Source organism: Pelobates fuscus, chromosome 8, assembly GCF_036172605.1.
Source record: "Pelobates fuscus isolate aPelFus1 chromosome 8, aPelFus1.pri, whole genome shotgun sequence".
NCBI classification, from domain to species: Eukaryota; Metazoa; Chordata; class Amphibia; order Anura; family Pelobatidae; genus Pelobates; species Pelobates fuscus.
In genome coordinates this window covers 142542705-142567468 of record NC_086324.1, presented here as the reverse complement: position 1 = coordinate 142567468, position 24764 = coordinate 142542705, and the positions used below count along the sequence as shown (strand labels likewise).

General features: G+C 41.3%; 1 protein-coding gene across 1 annotated transcript in view; it reads right to left on the bottom strand.

The window, feature by feature from the left end:
- DNAH3 (dynein axonemal heavy chain 3) overlaps positions 1–24764 on the bottom strand; it is a 355798-nt gene that overhangs the window by 106991 nt on the left and 224043 nt on the right. Inside the window, exons 29-33 of the mRNA XM_063430376.1 lie at positions 21759–21957; positions 21019–21127; positions 19590–19703; positions 9385–9561; positions 6947–7038 (exon numbers count right to left, since the gene is read on the bottom strand). Coding sequence (XP_063286446.1) covers positions 6947–7038; positions 9385–9561; positions 19590–19703; positions 21019–21127; positions 21759–21957 — 691 coding nt within the window. The remainder of the gene's footprint in view (positions 1–6946; positions 7039–9384; positions 9562–19589; positions 19704–21018; positions 21128–21758; positions 21958–24764) is intronic.

Genomic DNA, 24764 nt, shown 5'->3' with positions numbered 1-24764 from the left:
AAGGTCCGGGTAAAACAGCATATAATCCACTGCAAGGTGGTATAAAAAGCAACAATAGCAAGTCCTCTAGTGGTATTGTTGCTTTTTATACCACCTTGCAGTGGATTATATGCTGTTTTACCCGGACCTTTTTGTAAGTGCATTATATAATAAATTCTTTGCAGTTTTATTTCAGTCTGCACTATTATCTGGTTTCTTTACTTTACAAGAGAGAAAGAAGACTCCTCTAATATATTCTGAAGACCACTTCTGACTAAGGATGATGGGCCTGATATTCACTGATCTCTTGTGAGTTTTATATAGTCATCCTGCGTGTCTTTATATTTTATTTTGTATTACACTATGTGCGATTTATATATTTTTCTGTAGATATCGCCCATCACGTCATTATAAGGTTCTATATATACTTATATCTACACCTTAGAAGTGTTTATCTCTCCTGCTCTGCATTCCTACTTATTTGTTTTTGCTGTACTTTTGTATTGGTGTTTTAGAGGGCACACTATTTAGTAGGTTTTGCTAGTTTTTGTATTTTAGTGGTTGGGCATCTTTTATTGCCTTATATTGATTTATCACCCAAGTATGGAAAATCTATAGAATTTGGATGAATCCATCGTTTTAACAGTGGAGGTGTCTCCAACTGCTCAATGTTTGACATTACATTTATTTTTGGTCATCTATTTTTTTTTTATAGGGCAGGTTATACAAAACAATTTAGTTATATGGAATGTCATAAAAATTAAAGGGACCCTATAGTCACCAAAACCACTAAGGTTTAATGTAGTGTTTCTGGTGTTTATAGCATGTCCCTTCAGAGAAAAAGTAGTGTTTACATTGCTGACTAGGAACACCTCTTGTGACAGTCATTCAGATGGACTCAGTTTAGTGCAGCACAGTGTGTAGCACCTACGTTCAGCATCTCCTCGCTCAGCATAGAGGCGCTAAACGGTACCCATAGAGATGCATTGATTCAATGCATCTCTATAATCCGCACTGATTGGTGCAGTGTGGCTCTTTGTCATGCATGCACAATAGCCTCCCAATGCTTTCCTGTGATTGGTTAAGATCATCAAGATTGATAATCTCAGCAATGGAGACCGGGCCAGCCGCGGAGAGACCTGTGCGGCGGTGGAGAAAGGTACGTTTATATATTTTAATCTCCACAGAGAGGAAGGCCGGGGAACTCAACATGTATTCCAGCACTATAGTGTCCCTTTAAAGATATTATATCTTCTATAAATAAATGTGAGTAAATAAGTCCAAATAAATGTAAAAATAAGCATATTGCACAATTACTTATACTTCATAATAAATAACAATTTCATGGTAACTTACATAAGTCTAGTCACTAACAGCATTAGAGATTGATTACTAATGTAGCACTTGCAATTCACCATGTAATGAAATATTAAATACAGTACAGTCCTATGAAAAGAAGAGTGGATGCAAAGAAAACGTATTTCTTCTTTTCTTAAACAGGTAGTAAGGTCAAGTTCATCCATCAAACACTTCACAGAAAAGGCCAACAGGCCAATTGGTGGTTGTCAAATTTATGCTCTGCAACCTTATTTATATGTCAATGATGAATGAGATGTAGGGATGTTATCGGAGGCATAACTAGAACCCACGGGGGCCGTGGTGCGAAAATTGCCCTGCCCCCTTCACCCGTACGTCTACCCCACCACCACCCTTCCCCCATATGTCTACCGTCCCCCTCCCATACGTTCCTCCCTTCCCCCACATGCAAACAGATAAACATGCAGACACAGACACATATACAGAGATACACACACAGACAGACATATACGCACACACACATAATACAAAAATATGAAAATTTTACAATGTTTATCTAAAATCTTAAATTGTGAATAACTTGACTTATGTTCTTATTGTATGGTATAATAGTACAATAGAGCAAATTGTATTTCCACATTTGTATGTTAAAAAATGTTGTTTCACTCTGAAATAAACCATGAAAATCAATACAATTTTTCTTGGTAAAACAAACAAACAAACAAAACACTTTATATAGAACAAAACATCTACAATGCAGACTCTAGTCTTATCGCGGTCATAAGTATAGCTTTTGAATCTAAGGGGAGATTCATTTTTATATAGGGACATCTATATGACTCTTGCATAACTAACTTAAAAATAAATAAATAAATAAATAAATATGTGTATATATATATATGCAAAACGTCAAGGTGTACGGTAAAAAAAGAAAAGAAACCCTAACGGGTGTGTGAAATAGGTTTAATCACTTGGCATTAACTGATGACCACATGAGGCTCAATGTGTTTGACAGACTTGTCTGCGTTAATGAAGATTACATTTGAATTCATACATAGACACTTAGGAAGTCCAACTTTGGTCATCTATCATTTAAAATGAATCTGTGTGTGACACTTAATTTTGTTTTGGGAGGCATTAGTCATTGTTACATATATGGAATAATCAAGTGGTGCAGAAAATGAGATTGCCAGTCATTGCTGTGATATATGTATTCCAATAACCTGGATTATCTTCTAACAGGGGTGCATTTTATCCTAATGCGTTCTTGTCATTGAAGCTGCCTTATGATACTCAAGATCTGAAGCACGTCTGTGTGCAAGCTTCCCTTACATGCATTAATGAAGGGAGAGCACTTGTAGATGCACGATAATTGTAGCATTGCACCCTGACAGCTGTTGTTAGCAACACACAGAGATAAATATACCATCTGTGTGCAGATTAAAGTCATAGAGGTAACAACAGAGAGGTCAAGTACAGCAGGGTAGAGGGATCCCACTAGAGCGCTTTCACAGACCTCTCCTTTACATAGCATTATCAATTAATCCATATCATTCACATAGGTGTTTATTAGACTGTTATGGCTGGCTGAGCCCTAAAGGAAATGTTAAGAGTATTGCAATGCAATATCTGTCCCAAAGTATGGGCAATACACAAGTTCTAATTCGGCTGTTACGGTGGACTGACACTGATGTGGAACGCCATAGATGTTAGAAACATAGAATGTGACAGCAGATAAGAACCTTTAGGCCCATCTAGTCTGCCCAATTTTCTAAATACTCTCATGCTATCTTATAGCTAGGATAGCCTTATGCCTATCCCAATCATGCTTAACCTCCTTCACTGGGTTAACCTCTACCCAGGGACGGACTAACAGTGCCTCAGGCCCCCGGGCAAAATTAGGATCTGGGCCCCTTGCATACCTATATATGCTGGTATACATGATGGTGTAGATGTACCGTGTATTTGGTTATATGTGCATGTAAAGTGAATGTATGCTTCTGTTTGTATATTCACTGTGAGCCCTGGTGTAAGTTAATATATGTACCGTATTTATCGGCGTATAACACGCACTTTTTTCCCCTGAAAATAGGGGAAAAATCGTGGGTGCGTGTTATACGCCGATATCCCATAATTACTTACCTGTCCTGAAGCGTGGGCCGGCTTCACAGCTTGCACCGCGGTACAGGAACTTTAATTTCATGTTCCGGTTTCCGGCGGGACTGAAAGGAAGTGTGCACAAGTGTGCACACTTCCTTTCAGTCCCGCCGGAAACCGGAACATGAAATTAAAGTTCCTGTACCGCGGTGCAAGCTGTGAAGCCGTGAAGCCGGCCCACGCTTCAGGACAGGTAAGTAATTATGGGAGGGGGAAGTACACTATGGGAGGGGGGGGGAAGTACACTATGGGAGGGGGGGGGAAGTACACTATGGGAGGGGAGGGGGAAGTACACTATGGGAGGGGGGGGAAGTACACTATGGGAGGGGAGGGGGAAGTACACTATGGGAGGGGAGGGGGGGGAAGTACACTATGGGGGGGGAAGTACACTATGGGAGGGGGGAGAAGTACACTATGGGGGGGGGAGTACACGAGGGGAGGGGGGGAAGTACATGAGGGGAGGGGAGGGGAGGGGGGAAGTACACTATGGGAGGGGAGGGGGGGAGAATGGGAGGGGTGGGAGAGAATAATATGGGAGGGGAGGGGGAAAATACTATGGGAGGGGAGGGGGGAGAATACTATGGGAGGGGAGGGGGGAGAATACTATGGGAGGGGAGGGGGGAGAATACTATGGGAGGGGAGGGGGAGAATACTATGGGAGAGGAGGGGGGGAGAATACTATGGGAGAGGAGGGGGGGAGAATACTATGGGAGGGGAGGGGGGAGAATACTATGGGAGGGGAGGGGGGAGAATACTATGGGAGGGGAGAATACTATGGGAGGGGAGGGGAGAATACTATGGGAGGGGAGGGGAGAATACTATGGGAGGGGAGGGGAGAATACTATGGGAGGGGGGGAGAATACTATGGGAGGGGGGGAACACTATGGGATGAGGGGGGAATACTATGGGATGGGGGGGGGGGGAATACTATGGGAGGGGGGAAATTTCCTGGAATTTCTTTCTAAAAATGAGGTGCGTGTTATACGCCGGTGCGTGTTATACGCCGATAAATACGGTATATTTTTGTGTGTAGTATCAGGATCTGAGGATTCAGAGTATGTTTAAATAATGTTTTTTTTTTTTTTTTTTTTAAATAGGGTAGTATTTTTCTGTGTGTGTAGCATGGCAGTATGTATAAGGGAGTATCTGTGAAAAATGGCAATGTTTCTGAATAAGGCATGCAGGCATCCACATTTTGGGTCTTGACTTACTAACCATGTGCTAAAGGTTATGAGCCACCTTAAAGTGACACTATAGTCACCAGAACAACTACAGCTTAATGTAGTTATTCTGGTGTGTATAGCAAGTCTCTGCAGGAATTTTAATGTAAACTCTGCCTTTACATTGTGGACTAGGGACACCTCCAGTGGCTGTCACTCAGAAGGCTACTAGAGGTGCTTCCTGGGTCAGTGATAGACAATGAGCAGCACTGATGTTCAGTGTCTCCATGCTCTGCATGGAGACGCTGAACTTTCCCCACAGAGATGGGGATTTATTCAATACATCTCTATGAGTAGATGCTAATTGGCGTAAGCAGCGTTTTGCCGTGTGTGCGCATTAGCTTTCCAATGCTTTCCTATGAGAAAGCATTGGAATGGCTGAGATCGTCAATTCTGATTATCTCAGCCAAGGTGGCAGAGCATGGGCTGAGCCAGCATGGCTGTACCGGTGACACTTTAGGGTCAGAAATACAAGTTACATCAGTATGTGTATGCGAGGACATATTTATTTAGGGTCTGTATGTGTGTAAATGCAAGACCAAATTAGCATGTAGTTAGTGTGTGAACCCAGGTTTGCATGTGTGGAAGGTCAGTGTTTATGAAAACAGGGGCATGCAGTGGTTATAGGGGCTATAGTGCGGAAAAGAGGTAATTGGGGCAATAGTGGGGGCAGGGGGTAATAGAAGTCATTAAGTGTTCAGGGGAGGGTTATGGGCTGTAATGGGTGCAGAGAACATTGGAGGCTACAGGGGATAATTGGAGCTTTAGTATATGCAAGGGATAATAGGGGCTGCAGTGAGTGCAGGGTGTAATAGGGTCTGTAGAGGGTAAAAGGGGTTGTAGTCTGTGCAGGCGGTATAGTGGTTGTAGTTAGTGTAGTTGCTGTAGTGGATGCAAGGGATAATACCCCTGAAGAAGTCTGGATGGAACTGGGCGAAACGCATAGGGTTGGGCTGCAATAAAGAGTTTTTCTACAATATTTATTATTTGTTCATTTTTACTTTTTATCTATTTTTATGTCTTGTTTTTAATTAACCAAATACATGAAATAATAATCAAGAAGGCTTTATCTGTATGGTCAGAAAGACAACCAGCGGAGTTCACCTGCCTCTTTGTATGCGATATGCTTAACTATACTTTTGATCTTGTAAGTGTTTACAGTTAAAGCACAAAATGACAGTATAACGTTGTTGCACAATTATTGTTTTATTCTCGCCCACATGCCCGTTCATTGTGCTGAAGACCCTCTAATCAACTTTAACTTTATAATCTGATATGCCTACAGTCAAACACGTCTTTGTGAGTGCACTGTAAGGAATCTGATTTTATGGTGTATTGACTTTACTACCCTATTCTGTTCTGTTTTTACTGTAGACATTTTTCTAAGATTATTATATGCCTTAACCCTTTCTAAACCAGTGGAATGAGGAGTACACAGGGATGAAACAAGCAGCCAGATAACATGTTTAACATTGACATTTTTTTTCCCCAAAGTGACATTTTCCTTAAATACTTTCAGCAGAGAGTTGATCCAACAGTTCACTTAAATAAGCATTATAGACTTATGGAGGTGATGCCTGCAATTCTGCTCACTTGTACGCATGATAATGAGCGGATTGAGAGAAGTATGTAGAGATCTGCGAGAGGCTGAAGACAGTGGCCTCCATGGGTAACTCAAAGAAAAATCCAAATGCAAGAGTAACGGAACTAAATAATAAACAGCAAACCCGATGAGTGCGGAAAAACAAACAGAGCTTTGCACACATTGATCTTTTGAGTCCCCTGGAAACTTACAATTTGCAACCAATTTAGGTATGAGAACAGAAGGATACACTGTGGAGGAATAATGAGATAAACAAAAGAAGAACTTGACATCTAGAACAAACCATTAGTAAAATACTAAAATGTGTTAAAAAGATTTACAACACAGTGTGTACTGTGTTTTTCCTTTAATACATTTTATTTATTTAGTGATTATGATTTTTCAAATTGCACCAAAAGGATTCTACAGACATGGAAAGGAAAATGTGGCCTTTTGGTGCTATCTGAAAATAATAATCATATCAATAATAATTAATATAATTAACATTTTGACAAACAGAAAGTAACTGGTTTAACAGGTAACCGATTAGTTTTTGAAAACCAAGATATCCGCTTACAAAGTCAGTGGGAGAGACTACATTCAAGTCCTTCTCCACATGCCTGCAAAATAAACTTACTCCAAATACAAGTGTTAACATTATAGTAAACGAAAAAAACAATAACAAGTGTACCTTCTAGAGTCCAGGAATCCCATGGAGTACAGAGAGATCTCCCCAATTAACGCATAGTCTGGGACCATCATAGCCACGGTTCTGAATAATGCCTGGAAATAAAGATGGAGAAAATATGAAGAGTGCAATATATGATGGCAATGTTGTGTATAGTAATGGAGAAGCCTTGTCTGTATTTTAAAGAGGGAATAGGAGAGCAGTGGTATGCTTAAAGGCAGTAAATAAACTAAAATGCTATGGGCAGTAAGTAAGGAAGTATCTTGTGGGCAGTAAGTAAGGTGGTATCCTGTGGGCAGTAAGTAAAGAAGTATCCTGTGGGCAGTAAGTAAAAAAGTATCCTGTGTGCGGTAAGTAAAAAAGTATCCTGTGTGCGGTAAGTAAGGTGGTATCCTGTGGGCAGTAAGTAAGGAATACTTAGGAATACTTACTGTGGGTAGTAAGTAAAGAAGTATCATGTAGGCAGTAAGTAAATAAATATCCTATGTGCAGTAAGTAAGGAGGTATCCCGTGGCCAGTAAGTAAAGAAGTATCCTGTGGCCAGTAAGTAAGGAGGTATCCTGTGGGCAGTAAGTAAGGAAGTATGCTGTGGACAGTAAGTAAGGAAGTATCATGTGGGCAGTAAGTAAAGAAATATCCTGTAGGCAGTAAGTAAGGTTCATGTGGGCAGTAAGTAAAGAAGTATCCCGTGGGCAGTAAGTAAGGTTCATGTGGGCAGTAAGTAAAGAAGTATCCCATGGGCAGTAAGTAAGGTTCATGTGGGCAGTAAGTAAAAAAGTATCCCGTGGGCAGTAAGTAAGGAAGTATCCTGTGGGCAGTAAGTAAAGAAGTTTCATGTGGGCAGAAGATACAGAAGTATCCTGTGGGCAGTAAGTAAATATTCTGTGTGCAGTAAGTAAGGAAGTATCTTTTGGGCAGAAAGTAAGGAAGTATCCTGTAGGCAGTAAGTAAAGAAGTATCATGTATGCAGAAAGTAAAGAAGTATCCTGTGTGCAGTAAGTAAGGAAGTATCCTGTGGGCAGTAAGTAAGGAAGTACCCTGTGGGCAGTAAGTAAAGAAGTATCCCGTGGGCAGTAAGTAAGGAAGTATTCTGTGGGCAGTAAGTAAAGAAGTATCATGTGGGCAGAAAGTAAGGTGGTATCCTGTGGGCAGTAGATACAGAAGTAACATGTATGCAGAAAGTAAAGAAGTAACCTGTGTGCAGTAAGTAAGGAAGTATCCTTTGCGCAGAAAGTAAGGAAGTATCCTGTAGGCAGTAAGTAAAGAAGTATCATGTATGCAGAAAGTAAAGAAGTATCCTGTGTGTAGTAAGTAAGGAAGTATCCTGTGGGCAGTAAGTAAGGAAGTATCCTGTGGGCAGTAAGTAAGGAAGTATCCTGTGGGCAGTAAGTAAGGAAGTATCCTGTGGGCAGTAAGTAAAGAAGTATCATGTATGCAGAAAGTAAAGAAGTATCCTGTGTGTAGTAAGTAAGGAAGTATCCTGTGGGCAGTAAGTAAGGAAGTATCCTGTGGGCAGTAAGTAAGGAAGTATCCTGTGGGCAGTAAGTAAGGAAGTATCCTGTGGGCAGTAAGTAAAGAAGTATCCTGTGTGCAGTATACTTGGTGGTATCCTGTGGCCAGTAAGTAAAGAAGTATCCTGTGTGCAGTAAGTAAGGAAGTATCCTGTGGCCAGTAAGTAAAGAAGTATCCTGTGTGCAGTAAGTAAGGAAGTATCCTGTGGGCAGTAAGTAAGTATCTTGTGGGCAGTAAGTAAAGAAGTATCATGTAGGCAGTAAGTAAGGAAGTATCCTGTGTGCAGTAAGTAAAGAAGTATCCTGTGGGCAGTAAGTAAGGAAGTATCATGTGGGCAGTAAGTAAGGAAGAATCCTGTGGGCAGTAAGTAAGGACGTATCCTGTGGGCAGTAAGTAAAAAATCATGTGGTGCACAGTATGTAAAGGAGTATACAGTATGTGGTGGGTAGTAAGTTAAAGAGTATACAGTATGTTGTGGGTAGTATGTGGTGGTAAGTTTAGGAGTATGAGATATGTGGTGCGCAGTACGTAATTTGTGGTGGGCAATAAATAAAGAAGTATCTAATGGGTAGCAAGTAAAGAAGTTTGTGGTGGGCAGTGAGTAGAGGCAGATTCGGTATGAGGTGGGCAGTTAGTATGTGGCGGCAATAAATATATAAATGAATATGTGGTGGGCCAGTGAGTAGAGACGGACGAAGTATGAAGTGGGCAGTTAATATGCAGCGGGCAATAAATAAATATGTGGTGGGCGTTAAGTAAAGGATTGTGCTGTAAGTAATGAGCTGAACAAAGCAATAAACCAAGTAAGTATGCGGAGTGCAATACAAAGATGATGTGTATTTAAAAAACTATAGCAATGAATTATATGATTGTTAACCATATCTTGAAATACCAGCCCTCTTCCTTCCTTCTGCAAATGAACGAATTACCTTTAGATTGTCGGGAAGCTCTGCTCGCCCAGCGTATCCAGGATTCATGGTAATAAACACTGAGCAGGTGGGATTCAGTGTCAGCTCTGTACCTTCAAAGATGAATGTTTTCAGATTGCGTATGATGGCCTGCTGTATGCTTAGAATCTGCTGAGCAACTACTGATAACACCTCAACCTGTATGTAAGAAGCACCATCACATTATTACCGGGGTATCACAATGTACAGCAAGCTCTGAAACTGCTACTCTATCTTGGAACGTTTACATTGATGTTATGTAATATGAAATGGACATCAGGGCATAGAGTGCATATATTCATAACAACCAAATATCTAGGGAGGAATGCTGTTTTTTTCGCCTTGGCGCTGAAAGTGGACCCGTCATGAATTTTATTTTCTACAGAATTTTGGACATTGTTAATAAACAGAATTTAATGATCCCTTCCACTTCCTGTCCAGCCACACACAGGGACACTAGAGGAGCTGGGGCAGCACTGAGTTTTACACCCTCTTTAACTGTTTCTTCACCTCTGCTAACAAGTATAGGAGGCTGACTGGGCTACATAGGACACTGACCAATGTGCCAGAAAAGTATCTCCCCTCACCAGCACACCTAAGCTCCAAAAAGGCCCATTATAATACGTGCTACATAGAGGCACCCCTTACTGGAGAGGTGCCTGGAGGGAAACCTGGCTCTGTAAGCAATATCAACCTCATGCCTTATTTTTAGCAAGGTGTAAACTATATATAACACTTCACTGACAGCATTGGAAATCAATACATGAAAACCACACCAATTTTCTGCACAAACTAAAGTAAAGCAGATTGTTTACTTTCATTATTGTGAGGTGTGGAAATGCGTGCAAAGTAGTTTAATAACTAAACCATTTATTCTACTCTTTCATCACCAACCCTTTACTTCTCAACATCAGTCTAGCCATCATACTTCTCTAGCCATCTTGAAATTTGTTCAACTGTAACCACTGCAGCACCTAACTCCTCTTGCACAAGTAAACAATTGTAAAGTAACACCTTAACTCATCTTTCTATATTCCCTGAACCTGTACTCTGTTCTGATTATCCCGATTGTGAATCTTGCAGCAACTTTTTATTTTAGACAAAACGGATTTGCTGGTCTGGCAGCAAACGGAGCATGTATAATCAGCAAAGTACCTTCACAAATGCTGTAGAACTTCATTATTTTAGTAGATTCAACATTCACTTTAATCTATTCTAGGCTCTGGTCTTGTCAATTCCCTTCCCTCAACTTCATTTTTTTTTCACCAACAAATATGCTGTAGCTCATTTCAATAGACTGGTGTCATCTGAAGTTAAATTACCCCACTAGTTCAACATAAAGAACAACCTTGATGTGTTTCCGAGGACAAATCTTCTGTTCTTCCCTTCTCACACCAAATAATTTGCTCAATACCCATTAATCACAATAATTTGCTTTCCTGCACACCAGGCCAGGTCCTCACTTATCTTACTAACCTTTTGCTGTCCTTTCCGTTACTTTTTTCAAACATGCTCTCAGAACACCCCCCTAAGGACATTGTTACTGGATCTATCTATTCTTTATAATGACTATCCTATATCTCTTTTACCTGCCTTTCTCTGCTCTAATGACCTATCACACTCTCTCCCGCTATATATTTATAAGGCATATACACAGTGAAAGTCTTTTGTAAGACTCCTTCTGACATCACTCAACATCATTCCTTCAAACAGCCGCTGGTGTCCACAAGGATTAGTCCTTTGTCTTTCACTCTTCTCTCTATATTACTCATCTCAGCCACCTTATAACATAATTTGGTTTCTAACACCACTAACACGTCGATGATGCCCAAGCTAACCTTTCCTCTCCTGATCTCTAATAATCAACTCCTTCTACACCAGCACACAAAAGCAGAACTTGCTCTGTTTATTTGCAATATACAACTGACAGTCAGATAGCTAGACAGACAGTTGTACAGGGATTCATGCACCATGACCCGTTTCACTTTTTACAAACAAGTGAGGGATCTATACACTCATCACTTGTAGACCACAGTGCATTGTACCTGGGGTTTCCACCTGACCGGTATTTTACTGGCACAGCTGGTATTTGGGGCTGTGTGGTCGGTGCCGGTATTGCAGGAATACTGGCAATGCAGTGGCCGGTATTTCTGTCTGCTGGAACTCTGAGAAGCTCTCCCAGCTCTGCAAATACATATGTCAAAGCTCTCTGAGACAGCCAGAGTGGGCAGAGTAGGAGAGATACATACTTGCAGATCTGGGAGATCCTCTCACATTGATATTTAGCTCTGCACCATTCCTCCTGCTTCATCTCCTCACTCACACTCCGTGAGGAGTGCTCCTCTGAGTGTGCAGTGGCTGCTTCCCAGCACTGAACTGGTTATCAGGCAGAGCAGCTTTTTACAGCTCTAGAGTGTTCACCCCTGCCCCCCTCCATAGGACACATTGATACAACTTGTAAGTAGCCAGGTATCTCTGCAGGGAGGGTTTATAGAGGGACAGTAATGAAGATGGGAGCAATTAGGGACATAGAAATACATGTTTGTTGTATATTTATATGTATTTCTTAATTGTATGCTTGAGTCTGAATGTCTGTGTATGACTGTGTCTGTATGTATGTGTCTGTCAGTGTCTGTATGTCTATGCATGTCAGTGTCTGTATAGCAAAACAACACGATATAGTGCAAAAAATGGGTAAAAGATGAATAGCAAAACTATGACTGTGTATGTCAGTGACTGTATGTCTGTGTTTGTCAGTGTCTGTATGACTGTATCTGAATGTCTCTGCCTGTATGTCTCTGTATGTCTGTGTTTGACAGTGTCTGTATGACTGTATCTGAATGACTGTGTAACTGTATGACACTGTCTGTATGTCTGTGTATGTATATCACTGTATGTCTGTATGTAACTTTCCTCTTCCAAATGTTACACAACACTCATACATAATTAATTATGCAAATCAGCATGGCCGGTATTTTTTCCAAGAAAGGTGGCAACCCTAATTGTGCCTAGGGCTGGCAGACCCCAATTCCATATAGTGAAAACAATGTAGACCAGGCACTCAGGATTTTTATGAAGCAGCAGACTTATTGGAAAAACACAGCAAAAACAGCAATGTTTCAATCCGCTTGACAAAGATCCCTTTTCGCGTTTTAGTTCAAAGCGAACAATTCCCATGTCAAATACAAATAAATCTCAGTCTAGTGGAATTTGGGTCATTGATTTTTTTTTCTTCAACTATATTTGTACAAATATTTTTCAAATCCCTTATCAATTATTAGTTTTGTTATTAAACTCTTAAATGAAGCCTGTTTCACAGGTGGGATGCTGAGACCGTAAGAAATTGTAACAAATATACAGCCGGTGCTTGTAGGTGTCACCTATGTTGCATTGAGCAGATAAACATACTTTTCTAATCCATACTAGCAATTTCTTGAGATAACCATGTAACGGAATGCAGTATATTAGTCCACGATATCCGTTGGTATCCTCAGGAAATCCACAGTCAAAGCAGGAAGCACGGCAATATTCCCAATCCTCCCAATAACCGGAGGAAACACAGTTTGGGAGTCAACTAACTTGCTTTATTCACAGACTTCCATATTTATGCAGTTCCCCTTGCAAGGGGTTTCCTTACAGATGTTACAGGGGATTTCTCCCATCAGGCATTGTAATTATCCCAACAGGCATTGCTGCACGAGAGGGATACTCCCACTAAAATGGACGATTAAGTGGATTATCCCCTCGTGGAGCAAAACCGACAATTTACACAGAAATCCATATTTTATACATTTTTACTCTCTTTTAGACGAATGACCATTCGGTAGATAGCTGGGGTCGGCGGGTACATTTAGGGAGAATACCGCTCCGATCCCAGCTAAACTAACCGAACGCCGCACAAAATACAGTAAAACATTGAGTTCGGTTTAAAAGTACCGAATATTTATGGGGAACATAATGTGCCGAACGTGGAACTCCCGAACGCTCTGGAAGTCCAGCGGTGTTCGGATCATTGAGTAGCCGTTTTCAGTTCCAGGCTCTCGAGGACCGAACACCGCTGCAGAGACAAAGGATCCAAGATGGCCGACCGCCGCATGGTCGGTAGCCGAACGACGGCCACCTAGGAGAGCCCTTAATTACCGATTGCAACATTGTTGCAATCGGTTAATTGGTGCCACACGACTGGTGAGTGGGTGGTCTACCTGGGGAGCCCACATTTGTATGGCGAACGGCCTGGATAGCCGGGTTTCGTCAAACGAAAGGGATTTGTATGCTGGCAGCGTGCGGCTGCCAGCATGCGAACGGCCATGATACGGTACATACACAATTTAAAATATACAATATACATTCAGCCTACGGACAACCTTTAATAATTATAGTCCAGAAGTGGCTAGGTTTGCCACTGTCACGGTAATATACCCCAACACGCAGGAATAGTTCATATAGCCAAGAGACAAGAAACCAGGGTTCGTCTTACCGGACCTTAGAATGGCCGGACTAGGACGAGTAAGAAAGACAGAGTCTAGAACAAGCCGAGGTCAAGGGAACTGAGAGACAGCGTAACGTAGAACAAGCCGAGGACTGGTACACAGAGGACAAAACAGCGGATAAGCAAGCAAGGATAAGGAGAGAGCGGAGTCAGGAACAAAGCCAAGGTCAAGCACCAAAAAACCAACTGAACGATACAAGCACTAAAGGGAACTGGACAGAAACCACGATAGGGCAAGGAGCAAAGGAAACAGGTGAGTATAAATACCCTAATGTTCACTTTGATTGGCCCTTGTCATATCCACGCCCCCAAAACGTGAGTGTATGGGGAACGTGGCATGACAGGGGCCAATGGGAGACTGATTCTAATTTAGTCTCCCACTGTCCCTTTAAGAGCGCGCCCGAGACGCGCGGCGCGCTCTTAGTGTCGGGCGGGACACGTGACCGCTTCTCGCAGTCACTGCCCGCCTGACTGATCTTATCGTTGGCTGAGCCGCGCGCGGCTCGTGCAGGAGCAGGACCGCGCGCGGCGAGAAGAGAGGACCCCGGCCGGCCCCTGGAGAGGGTAAGTACCGCTACAGTACCCCCCCCTGAAGACACGCCCACCGGGCGGGGAGGAGCAGGCCTGGCAGGAAAACGAGCGTGGAAAGAACGCACAAGGCGAGGAGCGTGAACAGCGTCAGCGGAAATCCAACTGCGTTCCTCAGACCCATAGCCCTTCCAATGTACCAGATATTGGAGGCGACCCCGAAGAAAACGAGAGTCAATTATAGCCGCCACTTCAAATTCCTCATGGCCCTCCACAGAAACCGGAGGAGGAGGAGGGACATGCCGAGTATAACGGTTGCACAGGAGGGGTTTTAACAAGGAGGTATGAAACACGTTAGGAATGCGTAGATTCCTAGGAAGATCCAATGCATACGAGACAGGATTAACCACATGCAAGATACGAAAAAGACCAATAAAACGAGGGGCCAACTTCATAGAAGGCACACGAAGACGAATATTGCGAGTAGAAAGCCAAACCCGGTCTCCCACAGCATAGGATGGAGCCGCCCTGCGATGCTTGTCTGCCTGAACCTTCTGGCGAGCAGCTGAAGCCACCAAAGAACACTGAACCTGCTCCCAAGTATTACGTAGACTAGCCAAATGTTCGTCCAGAGCTGGCATGCCCTGTAAGGAGAATGCAGCTGGAAGAACCACGGGATGCCGGCCATAAACAACGTAAAAAGGGCTGTTACCGGAGGATTCATGAGCAGCATTATTACGAGCAAACTCAGCCCAAGGAAGAAGGTCAGCCCAATTGTTCTGATGGTGGGACACGAAACAACGAAGATACTGCTCTAGAGATTGGTTGGCACGTTCAGCAGCTCCATTAGACTGGGGGTGGTAGGCGGAAGAAAACGAGAGGGAGATACCCATCTCTGTACAAAACGTTCTCCAGAATCTGGAGATAAACTGGCTACCCCTATCGGACACGATCGAAGTGGGAATACCATGCAACCGAAACACCTCCCTGGCAAAGATAGAGGCAAGTTCCTTGGATGATGGCAATTTGACAAGAGACACAAAATGAGCCATCTTAGAAAAACGATCCACAATCATCAGGATGACAGTTTTACCATTAGAGGGAGGTAATTCAACAATAAAATCCATGGATATATTGGACCACGGCCTCTCGGGTATGGGCAACGGATGCAACAACCCACAAGGAACTCTGTGGGAGGACTTCATACTGGCACAAGTACTACAGGCATTAACGTAATCGGTGACGTCCTTGCGCAAGGAAGCCCACCAGAAATATCTAGAAACTGCTGAGAATGTCTTAGAAATACCAGGGTGTCCAGCAGTTCTAGTGTCATGATATAATGACAAGATGTCTCGTATATCAACGAATAGCTTATCAGCAGGCCTCTCCCCAGGAGCCAAGTTTTGTTTAGCCTGAATAGCTTGTAAGAGGGAAGACGAAATAGAAAGAACAGTAGTAGCTATTATTCTGTCAGGCGGAATGACAGGGGTAACATCGACCTCGAGTTTGTCAGTAGTCTCGAATTGTCTGGACAGAGCGTCAGCTTTAGTATTACGATCACCTGGTCTGTATGTGATTACGTAATTAAAACGAGACAAAAACAGAGACCACCTGGCCTGCCTAGAAGACAATCTTTTTGCTTCACTGAGATAGGAGAGATTTTTGTGATCTGTTAAAATGAGGATGGGATCCCTAGTACCCTCTAGCAGATGTCTCCATTCCTTGAGCGCCAAAATGATAGCAAGGAGTTCACGATTGCCTACATCATAATTTTTCTCTGCTTTGGACATCTGTCTGGAAAAGAAGCCACAAGGGTGTAACGGCCTTTCAGGTGAATCTCTTTGAGACAAGATAGCACCTACCCCTATCTCAGAAGCATCAACTTCAAGAATAAAGGGCAATGAAGGGACAGGATGCTGTAAAATAGGAGCAGAGGCAAATGAAGCCTTCAGGAATTCAAAGGCCTCGAGTGCTTCTGGTTTCCAGACATGAGTATTACCATTCTTCTTGGTCATTCTGGTTATAGGTGCTACAATGGCAGAAAACCCTTTAATAAAACGCCTATAATAATTTGAGAACCCCAGAAAACGCTGAATGGCTTTCAAACCCTGAGGTAGAGGCCATTCCATAATGGCAGACAGTTTCTTGGGATCCATACGAAAACCCTTGGCAGAGATTATATAACCCAAGAATTGGACTTAAGATTGATCAAATGAACATTTTTCGAGTTTGCAATAGAGACCGTTAACCAGAAGAGTTCTCAACACTAATTTAACATGCATGTGATGAGTCTGTAAATCAGTAGAATAAATTAATATGTCGTCCAAATATACTATAACGAATGTATGTATATATTGACGTAGGACATCATTAATAAATTCTTGAAAAACTGCTGGGGCGTTACAAAGGCCAAAGGGCATCACAGTATATTCGTAGTGGCCACTCCTGGTATTGAATGCGGTCTTCCATTCGTGATCCTTTTTAATACGTATGAGATTGTAAGCACCCCTAAGGTCCAATTTAGTAAAAACTGTGGCCTGTTTAAGCCTATCAAATAGTTCTGTGATCAAAGGTATGGGGTACGCATTTTTGACGGTGATTTTATTTAGGCCCCTATAGTCAATACAAGGCCTTAATTCGCCATCTTTCTTAGATACAAAGAAGAAACCCGCCCCTGCCGGGGAAGAGGATCTTCTTATAAATCCCTTCTCTAAAGATTCCTTAATATATTCCTCCATAACCAGATTCTCCTGAGGAGATAAAGGATATATTCTCCCTTTGGGAGGCATCGTACCAGGTAGTAAATTAATAGCACAGTCGTAAGGCCTGTGAGGTGGCAATTTTTCAGCCTCCCTTTTATCAAAAACAGATTTAAGAGGCAGGTACTGAGGGGGTATGACCGTAGGCACGGGAGGTATATTAGTAGAATTCAAAGGGGTGATTTTAACAATACAAGACTCTTGGCAAGAATCACTCCAAGAAACTATTTGTCCTGACTCCCAATCAATGATGGTATTGTGAGTACGTAACCAAGGATACCCTAACACGAGGTGAGAGGAAGGAGAAGTAATGATCTGAAACCGAATGGTCTCAGAGTGTAACACCCCTGTAGACATATGTAGTGGAACAGTTTCATGTGTGATAACTGGAGAGCATAATGGTCTACCATCTATGGCCTCAACGGCCAAGGGTGTCTTCTTCTCTCTGGTGGGTATGTTATTCTCCTTGACAAAACTGGAATCAATAAAGTTTTCGGCCGCTCCGGAATCAACCAGGGCTAGTATATTCCCTGCTATGCAGTTACTACCAAGGTGCAGGGAAACAGGAAGAAGTAACTTATTAAGAGGCAAATGTGAGGACTGTGATGTCACACCCAAGGCCAGTCCTCTATACGGTCTTAGGTGCGATAGTTTCCCGGACGCACGGGACATTCTTGTCTCATATGACCCCTCCTACCACAATAAAGACAAAGTCCCTCCTTTCTCCTATAAAGCTTTTCAGCGTCAGTAAGTTTGGCAACCCCTAACTGCATAGGTTCCTCCTCAGAACCTTTAGATCCCTCGGGAGTCTCAGCTCTAGGTGAGTTAACGGGAACAAAACGTCTATTTCTGGACCTGGTATATAACCTGTCACGGATCCTGTTATCTATATCGATAAGATAGTCAATCAGGTCCTCCAGGGGTACAGGGAGGTCCTTAGCTGCTACCTCATCCAACATAGTTTCAGACAGACCTTCCATAAACGCAGTAGTAAGCCCATTATTAGTCCAATCTACCTGTGAGGCAAGGGTACGGAACTGAATAGCATAATCGGCTACAGATTTAGATCCTTGCTTTATTCTCATTAATGCCCTGGCGGCATTTTTTGACCTTTTAGTCGTGTCAAATGTTCTACGAAACGCTGTGAGGAAGCTATTGAAGTCGTGTACCATAGGCCCATTAGCCTCCCAAATAGGATTTGCCCATTCTAGTGCCTTATCCGTAAGCTGGTGCATAAGAAAACCCACCTTAGATCTATCAGTGGGAAATGAACGTGGGTACATTTCAAAGTGGAATTCCACTTGATTAAGGAATCCCCTACATGTCTTAGCATCCCCTCCATACCTAGGTGGCGGGGTTAGATGTGCTGAAGCATTAGGCATATTAGCTGTGTCTGGTATAGGGTTTACAGGAGGCGCAGGTACAGGTACCGGAGCTGATCTGGATAACAGTGTCTGGATGGCTTGAGCCATTTGATCCATACGGTGATCCTGTTCTGCGAATCTAGCCTCATGAGTGGCCATCTGTTGTCCTAAACCTGCGGGGTCCATGGCCCTATCGTAATGTCACGGTAATATACCCCAACACGCAGGAATAGTTCATATAGCCAAGAGACAAGAAACCAGGGTTCGTCTTACCGGACCTTAGAATGGCCGGACTAGGACGAGTAAGAAAGACAGAGTCTAGAACAAGCCGAGGTCAAGGGAACTGAGAGACAGCGTAACGTAGAACAAGCCGAGGACTGGTACACAGAGGACAAAACAGCGGATAAGCAAGCAAGGATAAGGAGAGAGTGGAGTCAGGAACAAAGCCAAGGTCAAGCACCAAAAAACCAACTGAACGATACAAGCACTAAAGGGAACTGGACAGAAACCACGATAGGGCAAGGAGCAAAGGAAACAGGTGAGTATAAATACCCTAATGTTCACTTTGATTGGCCCTTGTCATATCCACGCCCCCAAAACGTGAGTGTATGGGGAACGTGGCATGACAGGGGCCAATGGGAGACTGATTCTAATTTAGTCTCCCACTGTCCCTTTAAGAGCGCGCCCGAGACGCGCGGCGCGCTCTTAGTGTCGGGCGGGACACGTGATTGCTTCTCGCAGTCACTGCCCGCCTGACTGATCTTATCGTTGGCTGAGCCGCGCGCGGCTCGTGCAGGAGCAGGACCGCGCGCGGCGAGAAGAGAGGACCCCGGCCGGCCCCTGGAGAGGGTAAGTACCGCTACAGCCACAAACCAAGAGTACGAAAAAAATAAAAAAAAATAAGATGGAGCAATTAATCTTGAATTTCAGAATGTCATTAAACCGCAAAATCTAATTTCAGCTAGTTCTGTGGTCCACACATCAGCCTATTTAAACATGTGTTCTATTCTAATTAATGGAAATGAAAGGAACAAAAAGTTTAATTACCTCAATTCTGTTGAATTCATCAAAACAAGCCCAGGCTCCGGATTGCGCAAGACCTTTGAAGAACTTACCCATGGCTTTATAATCAAGCCCATCCGAGCAATTAAACACAACGCACTGTAGGACAGAAAAACATCCTGTATTAATATACCATTTTTATAATGACAGAAATATACAAAAAGGATTACTGATAGATCTGTCCATTAGCGGGCTAAGTGAATTATAATTCATAAGAAGTTATGATTCTAAATTATAAAGCTTAATTAGTAACCACTAATTAATAACAACCCTGGCTCTTAAAGAGGAACTGTCCCTGCCAAGTATCTTTCCTGATCAATCATGGCAGCATTTACTTATGGGTTAGCTCCTCCCCTCACAGCAGAAAGGACAGGAAATGGAACTCTGAAATTGGAATAAATAGACCCATCCCCTCCCCATCGACAGTCTTTTTTCCTGTCCTTCACAGCAGTTTGGAAGGAGTCTGCTTATGCAGGCCATGATTTTTATTTTATGCTCACCAGGCCCATATTAATAATAAATTGTCCTAATTCTGCAAGTCTAAAATGCTATACGGACAAATCGCGAAACAAAACGAAAGAGCCATTTCGTTTGTATTTTCACGCCATTTTGGTTCATTTGAATCGGTTGTCCCAAAATGATCACATGGACGATATTTGAGGAGAAACCAAAACAATTGTATTATTTTGTAATAAACTGGATTGTGTTTTAATTTACTAAATCTTTAAAAATACGTTTAGCACAAATTACAGGTGATTTTCAATGTTATAATAAATAATGTAAAGTCCAGAAAAGTGAGGCTTATGCCTAAATAGTTAAAGGAGTCAAAATAAATCATCCAAAATATTTTAATCAAACTGTTAACTTCTTTCCCCCTTGCTCCTTGTGATAAATTAGCTTGTTTGCAGTCAAGGCCTATAATTAAGCTGGTCTTTACAGTACAGTGTCTAATTAATATTATTGTATGAAACCATGAATATCCTATTTAGATTACAGTAGTATTCAATCACACACTGACGTCTTCATGTTACTGTTACCCATTCTGATGGAATTAATTTTTTGTAACTCATAAGGCTGAAAGCCTGAGTCCATGAAAATGTATACATTTGACTTTATGATATAATCTATAAATGTTAGCTTGACAAAAAAAATAAACGGTACAGTGGAGTTTATTCATTCAAGCAATATGTGAGTAGACTCAAGCAAACACAATGAGCATTATCTCAGATACTGTAAGATAACTGCAAAGTACAATTCAATTTGCCTTAAGTTTCTGAACTTAAAGAAAACATAACACCTAGTGTTATAAATTGCATTTTGTGACTGAGCCTGAGATTAACAGGTGGAAAATAAGGAAATGCTACAATCTGCTCAGTGTAACTAAATTATATTGTGTTTTTACAATTATAGTTACCTGTTTGGCTAATGCTTTTGCCAGATCTTTTGTGGTTTCAGTTTTACCAGTTCCTGCAGGTCCTTCTGGAGCCCCACCAAGATTGAGCTTCAGTGCTCCCATTAATGTTCTAGAGTGAAGACAACAGTTTGTAAGCAAAACTAAACAAAAACAAAAAAAAGAATCTCAACCAAGGCAGAAAAGTAATCCAATTCAAGATCTGTCGTCCAAATCCTTTAACAACGTAGATTTTTTTTTAGAATGTTCTAAATCAATACCCATGTGATTTTGTTTTCACATATGGTTAGCCACTAAATATGAATTGTCAGGAACTCAAAGTGAATTTCAAATTTTAGGCCCATTTTCCTTATTCTGACTTAAAATTTTAATATCAGTTTGAATTAAATTTGAATGCAAGACCCTTTCATGTATAACCCTGTTTGGTCATTTTATACAATTTTGAAAACTGTTAATTTGCTACATAATTATCCATGTTTGTCATCTTGCCTGATCAACTATAATTCCACTTGTTGTGGTTTTGTCAACTGATGACCTTTCCTTTGGCCCGTGATACTGGATGTTTGATCAATGGTGCCCACATCTTTTGAGATTCAACACAGTGAGATTATAGATGTCTCAGTCTGTATCAAAGTGCAGTCTCCAAACAGATCAGATTATGCACTATGAAATCAGGTATATATTACTTAATTGGGTTTCTAGCCTCAGGCTGTTGACACAAACATTAGTTAGCTGTACTATACCTATAGCATCTGTCGGTCAGTGGTGTTATAACCAAGCGAGGAGAGTTTCCCAAATATTCGTATCCATATTTGACATCTGTAGTGATCATTCGGACCATAACATCTCGATCTTCCCAGTAATATCTCAGTTGAGAGATCCATTGAAAGTCACTCAAACTTGAGACTTTGTCCCCTGCTAGTTTTGCTACAACATCACGGGCTGTGAAAATTTCAACATTAAATATTTAATAGCTTCAATATATATAATATCGGAAATGAGCACACAAAACATTACATCCATGTTGATAAGTTAACATAATGCTTATGTATTCTGTACAGTTTTTCTGAGTTTGTTTCTTGTGATGTCACCATCTTCCTGTAGATTTTTGTTATAAACAACCATTAGCTTCATATACACATTACTTTCATATAAATCATTTTTTTTTGTTTTGGTTGATATCTTTTATAAATATTGTTAAAACATGTTTTCTAGTTGCCAAACTGCTTTGTTCCAGTCAACAAGTTCCTCTTCTGTAATCACTGAGATCATTCTATTCTCTGTTTGCTAGTTTTAGTGTGACCCAGCTTCTCTAACGGTACATATTGTTTTATATTTAAGCCCACATACTTGATTTATATTTCAACAAAGCTAATTGGGATTGTTATCTCGACTCAAGTGGTCACAGTGCAAGCAATATATCTGGACTTCGTACCAATGCTGAACTATCCTACCGGATGTGTTTTGTTTTTTTTAATATTTTTCTCAGTTTCTTTCACCCTTTCTTTAAAAACTCCTTCCCCTTCACTCAGCATTGATTCCCTCTTGTCTTTACCTCTCTTTTGTACATAATATAATAATATATTATAATATATATATATATATATATATATAATTTATTTATATAACATTTATTATATTATATTGTCTTTCCCCTTTCCATATTTTTCCCTTTACTCATCCTCTCATATTAACATTGGTGTAACCATAAAGTTAAATGGTCCCCCTCAGGTCTGGCACTTTTCCAATTTTGGCTACGGCTTTCGCATAACTATTCGTCCTTCTGATAATTGATTTTTTACCTGCCTTTCCCCAAATGGTTCCCAGTCAGGGAGTTGGTTGACTGGCCTTACTTAAAGGAACACTATAGTCACCTAAATTACTTTAGCTAAATAAAGCAGTTTTAGTGTGGGCAGTAAGCCCTTTACTAATTGCATCCTAGTTACACATGAACATCATATGGGTCTACCCACAAAGAGAGCTTGTTAATAATCTGTATTCTTAGCAATGAATATTACATGCATCCGACGTTCCTTAAACTCCTAGTATAATCTAATTATGCCCTTATTACCATTAATATTGCAACCTATATTTTTACTTTCACTAGTACGGGCATAGGTCGATTCCTCTTTTTTGGGTCAGCAGAATCTTGTCAGGCTTCATGTTCAAGTTTCTGCTCATATATATATTTTTACACTTGTAAGATCGTCTGTGCTAACCTAGCGGGGTGTGACGGTGACCTCCATGTGGTTTTTGCTTCAGTTAAATGTTCATCTTGTTTAATCAGATACCACCTCTTCTGAGTACTCATAGTGTACATATTCATAGTCTAACTCTATTGCACAATGTGCTTAATGTCGCCTCTACCCTATATTGCACACCCCTTCTGCTCACTAAGGCAATAAAAAAGTTTCTACCCTACAGATAATTCTCCGTAATGTTGGTGGCTATTAGTACGCTAATATAATCAAGAGTGTGACATAACCTATAAAAGTGTAGTTACTCATGACAGGTGTATAAAAAAGCTTGTTGTATTATCCTACATATTTGTTTTATCGCATGTGTTTTTACAATACGTTTTGTATTGTTACTGCATCACTTGTGAATACTGCTTACACCACAATAAAAAAACGTTTGACAAAAAATTCATATTATATGAGATTTTCATTTTGTTCAATCCTTATTTTGCTTAATTGCAAGATCACTAAGCTTCTAGAAATGCAGCATCCTTAATTTATGACAAAATATATACCCTTGCTTCCTAATAATGAAACACATATGTCTTTGCTATGGGGGTTTATTTAATTCTATGTTCTCATTTGCTTGCGCTCCTACTGAGAATCTTAATTATACGTTTACTTTGGTAAATGTCATATGTGATTTAGCAGAACTCCATGAGTAATTAAGTACAGACTTTGGTTAAAAAGACTATACATTATTAAAAGGGCATAGCATTTAACACCCTAGGATTTCTATCAACCACAGAGCTGATAATTTGTGTTGTAAAATTATGTCTAAATGGACATTAGGAATGGGAATTACAAAGCTAAACAAAAAAACGTAAACAAGTAAAAACTTAATTGTTGTCACGAAATGTGATCCATGATATAACGTCCAATATGCCATTGTATCTTTGGACTAACAAGTGATCTAAAACATCTAAAAAACATTTTTGTAAATATTGTGCAAGTTAAAGGACCACTATAGTCACCCAGACCACTTAAGCTCAATGAAGTGGTCTGGGTGCCAGGTCCCCCAGGTTTTATCCCTTCAGATGTAAACATAGCAGTTTCGGAGACACATATTGCAGGGTTAATTCAGTCTCTAGTGGCTGTCTTCCTGACAGCTGTTAGAGGGGCTTCCCCGACACTAAATTTGAAAATTGCATTGAGCACGCAGAAAATCCATAGGAAAGCATTGAGAAATGTTTTCCTATCAGCGTTTTTAATGCGTGCGGCTCTGGCCACGCATGTGCATTCGGCTCCACTCGGGAGCTGATGTCGGAGGGGGAGGAAAGGTCACCAGCGCCAAGGGCGCCCGGTGCTGGATAAAGGTAAGTGGATAAAGGGGTTTTACCCCTTCAACCCAGCGGGAGGGGGGCCCTGAGGGGGGATCTAAGGATTATACAGTGCCAGGAAAACGAGTTTGTTTTCCTGACACTATAGTGATTCTTTAAAAAGACACTAAGCACCAAAATCACTTCATCTTATTTAAGTGCTTTTGGCGCACCGACCCTGTCCCTTTTCTTT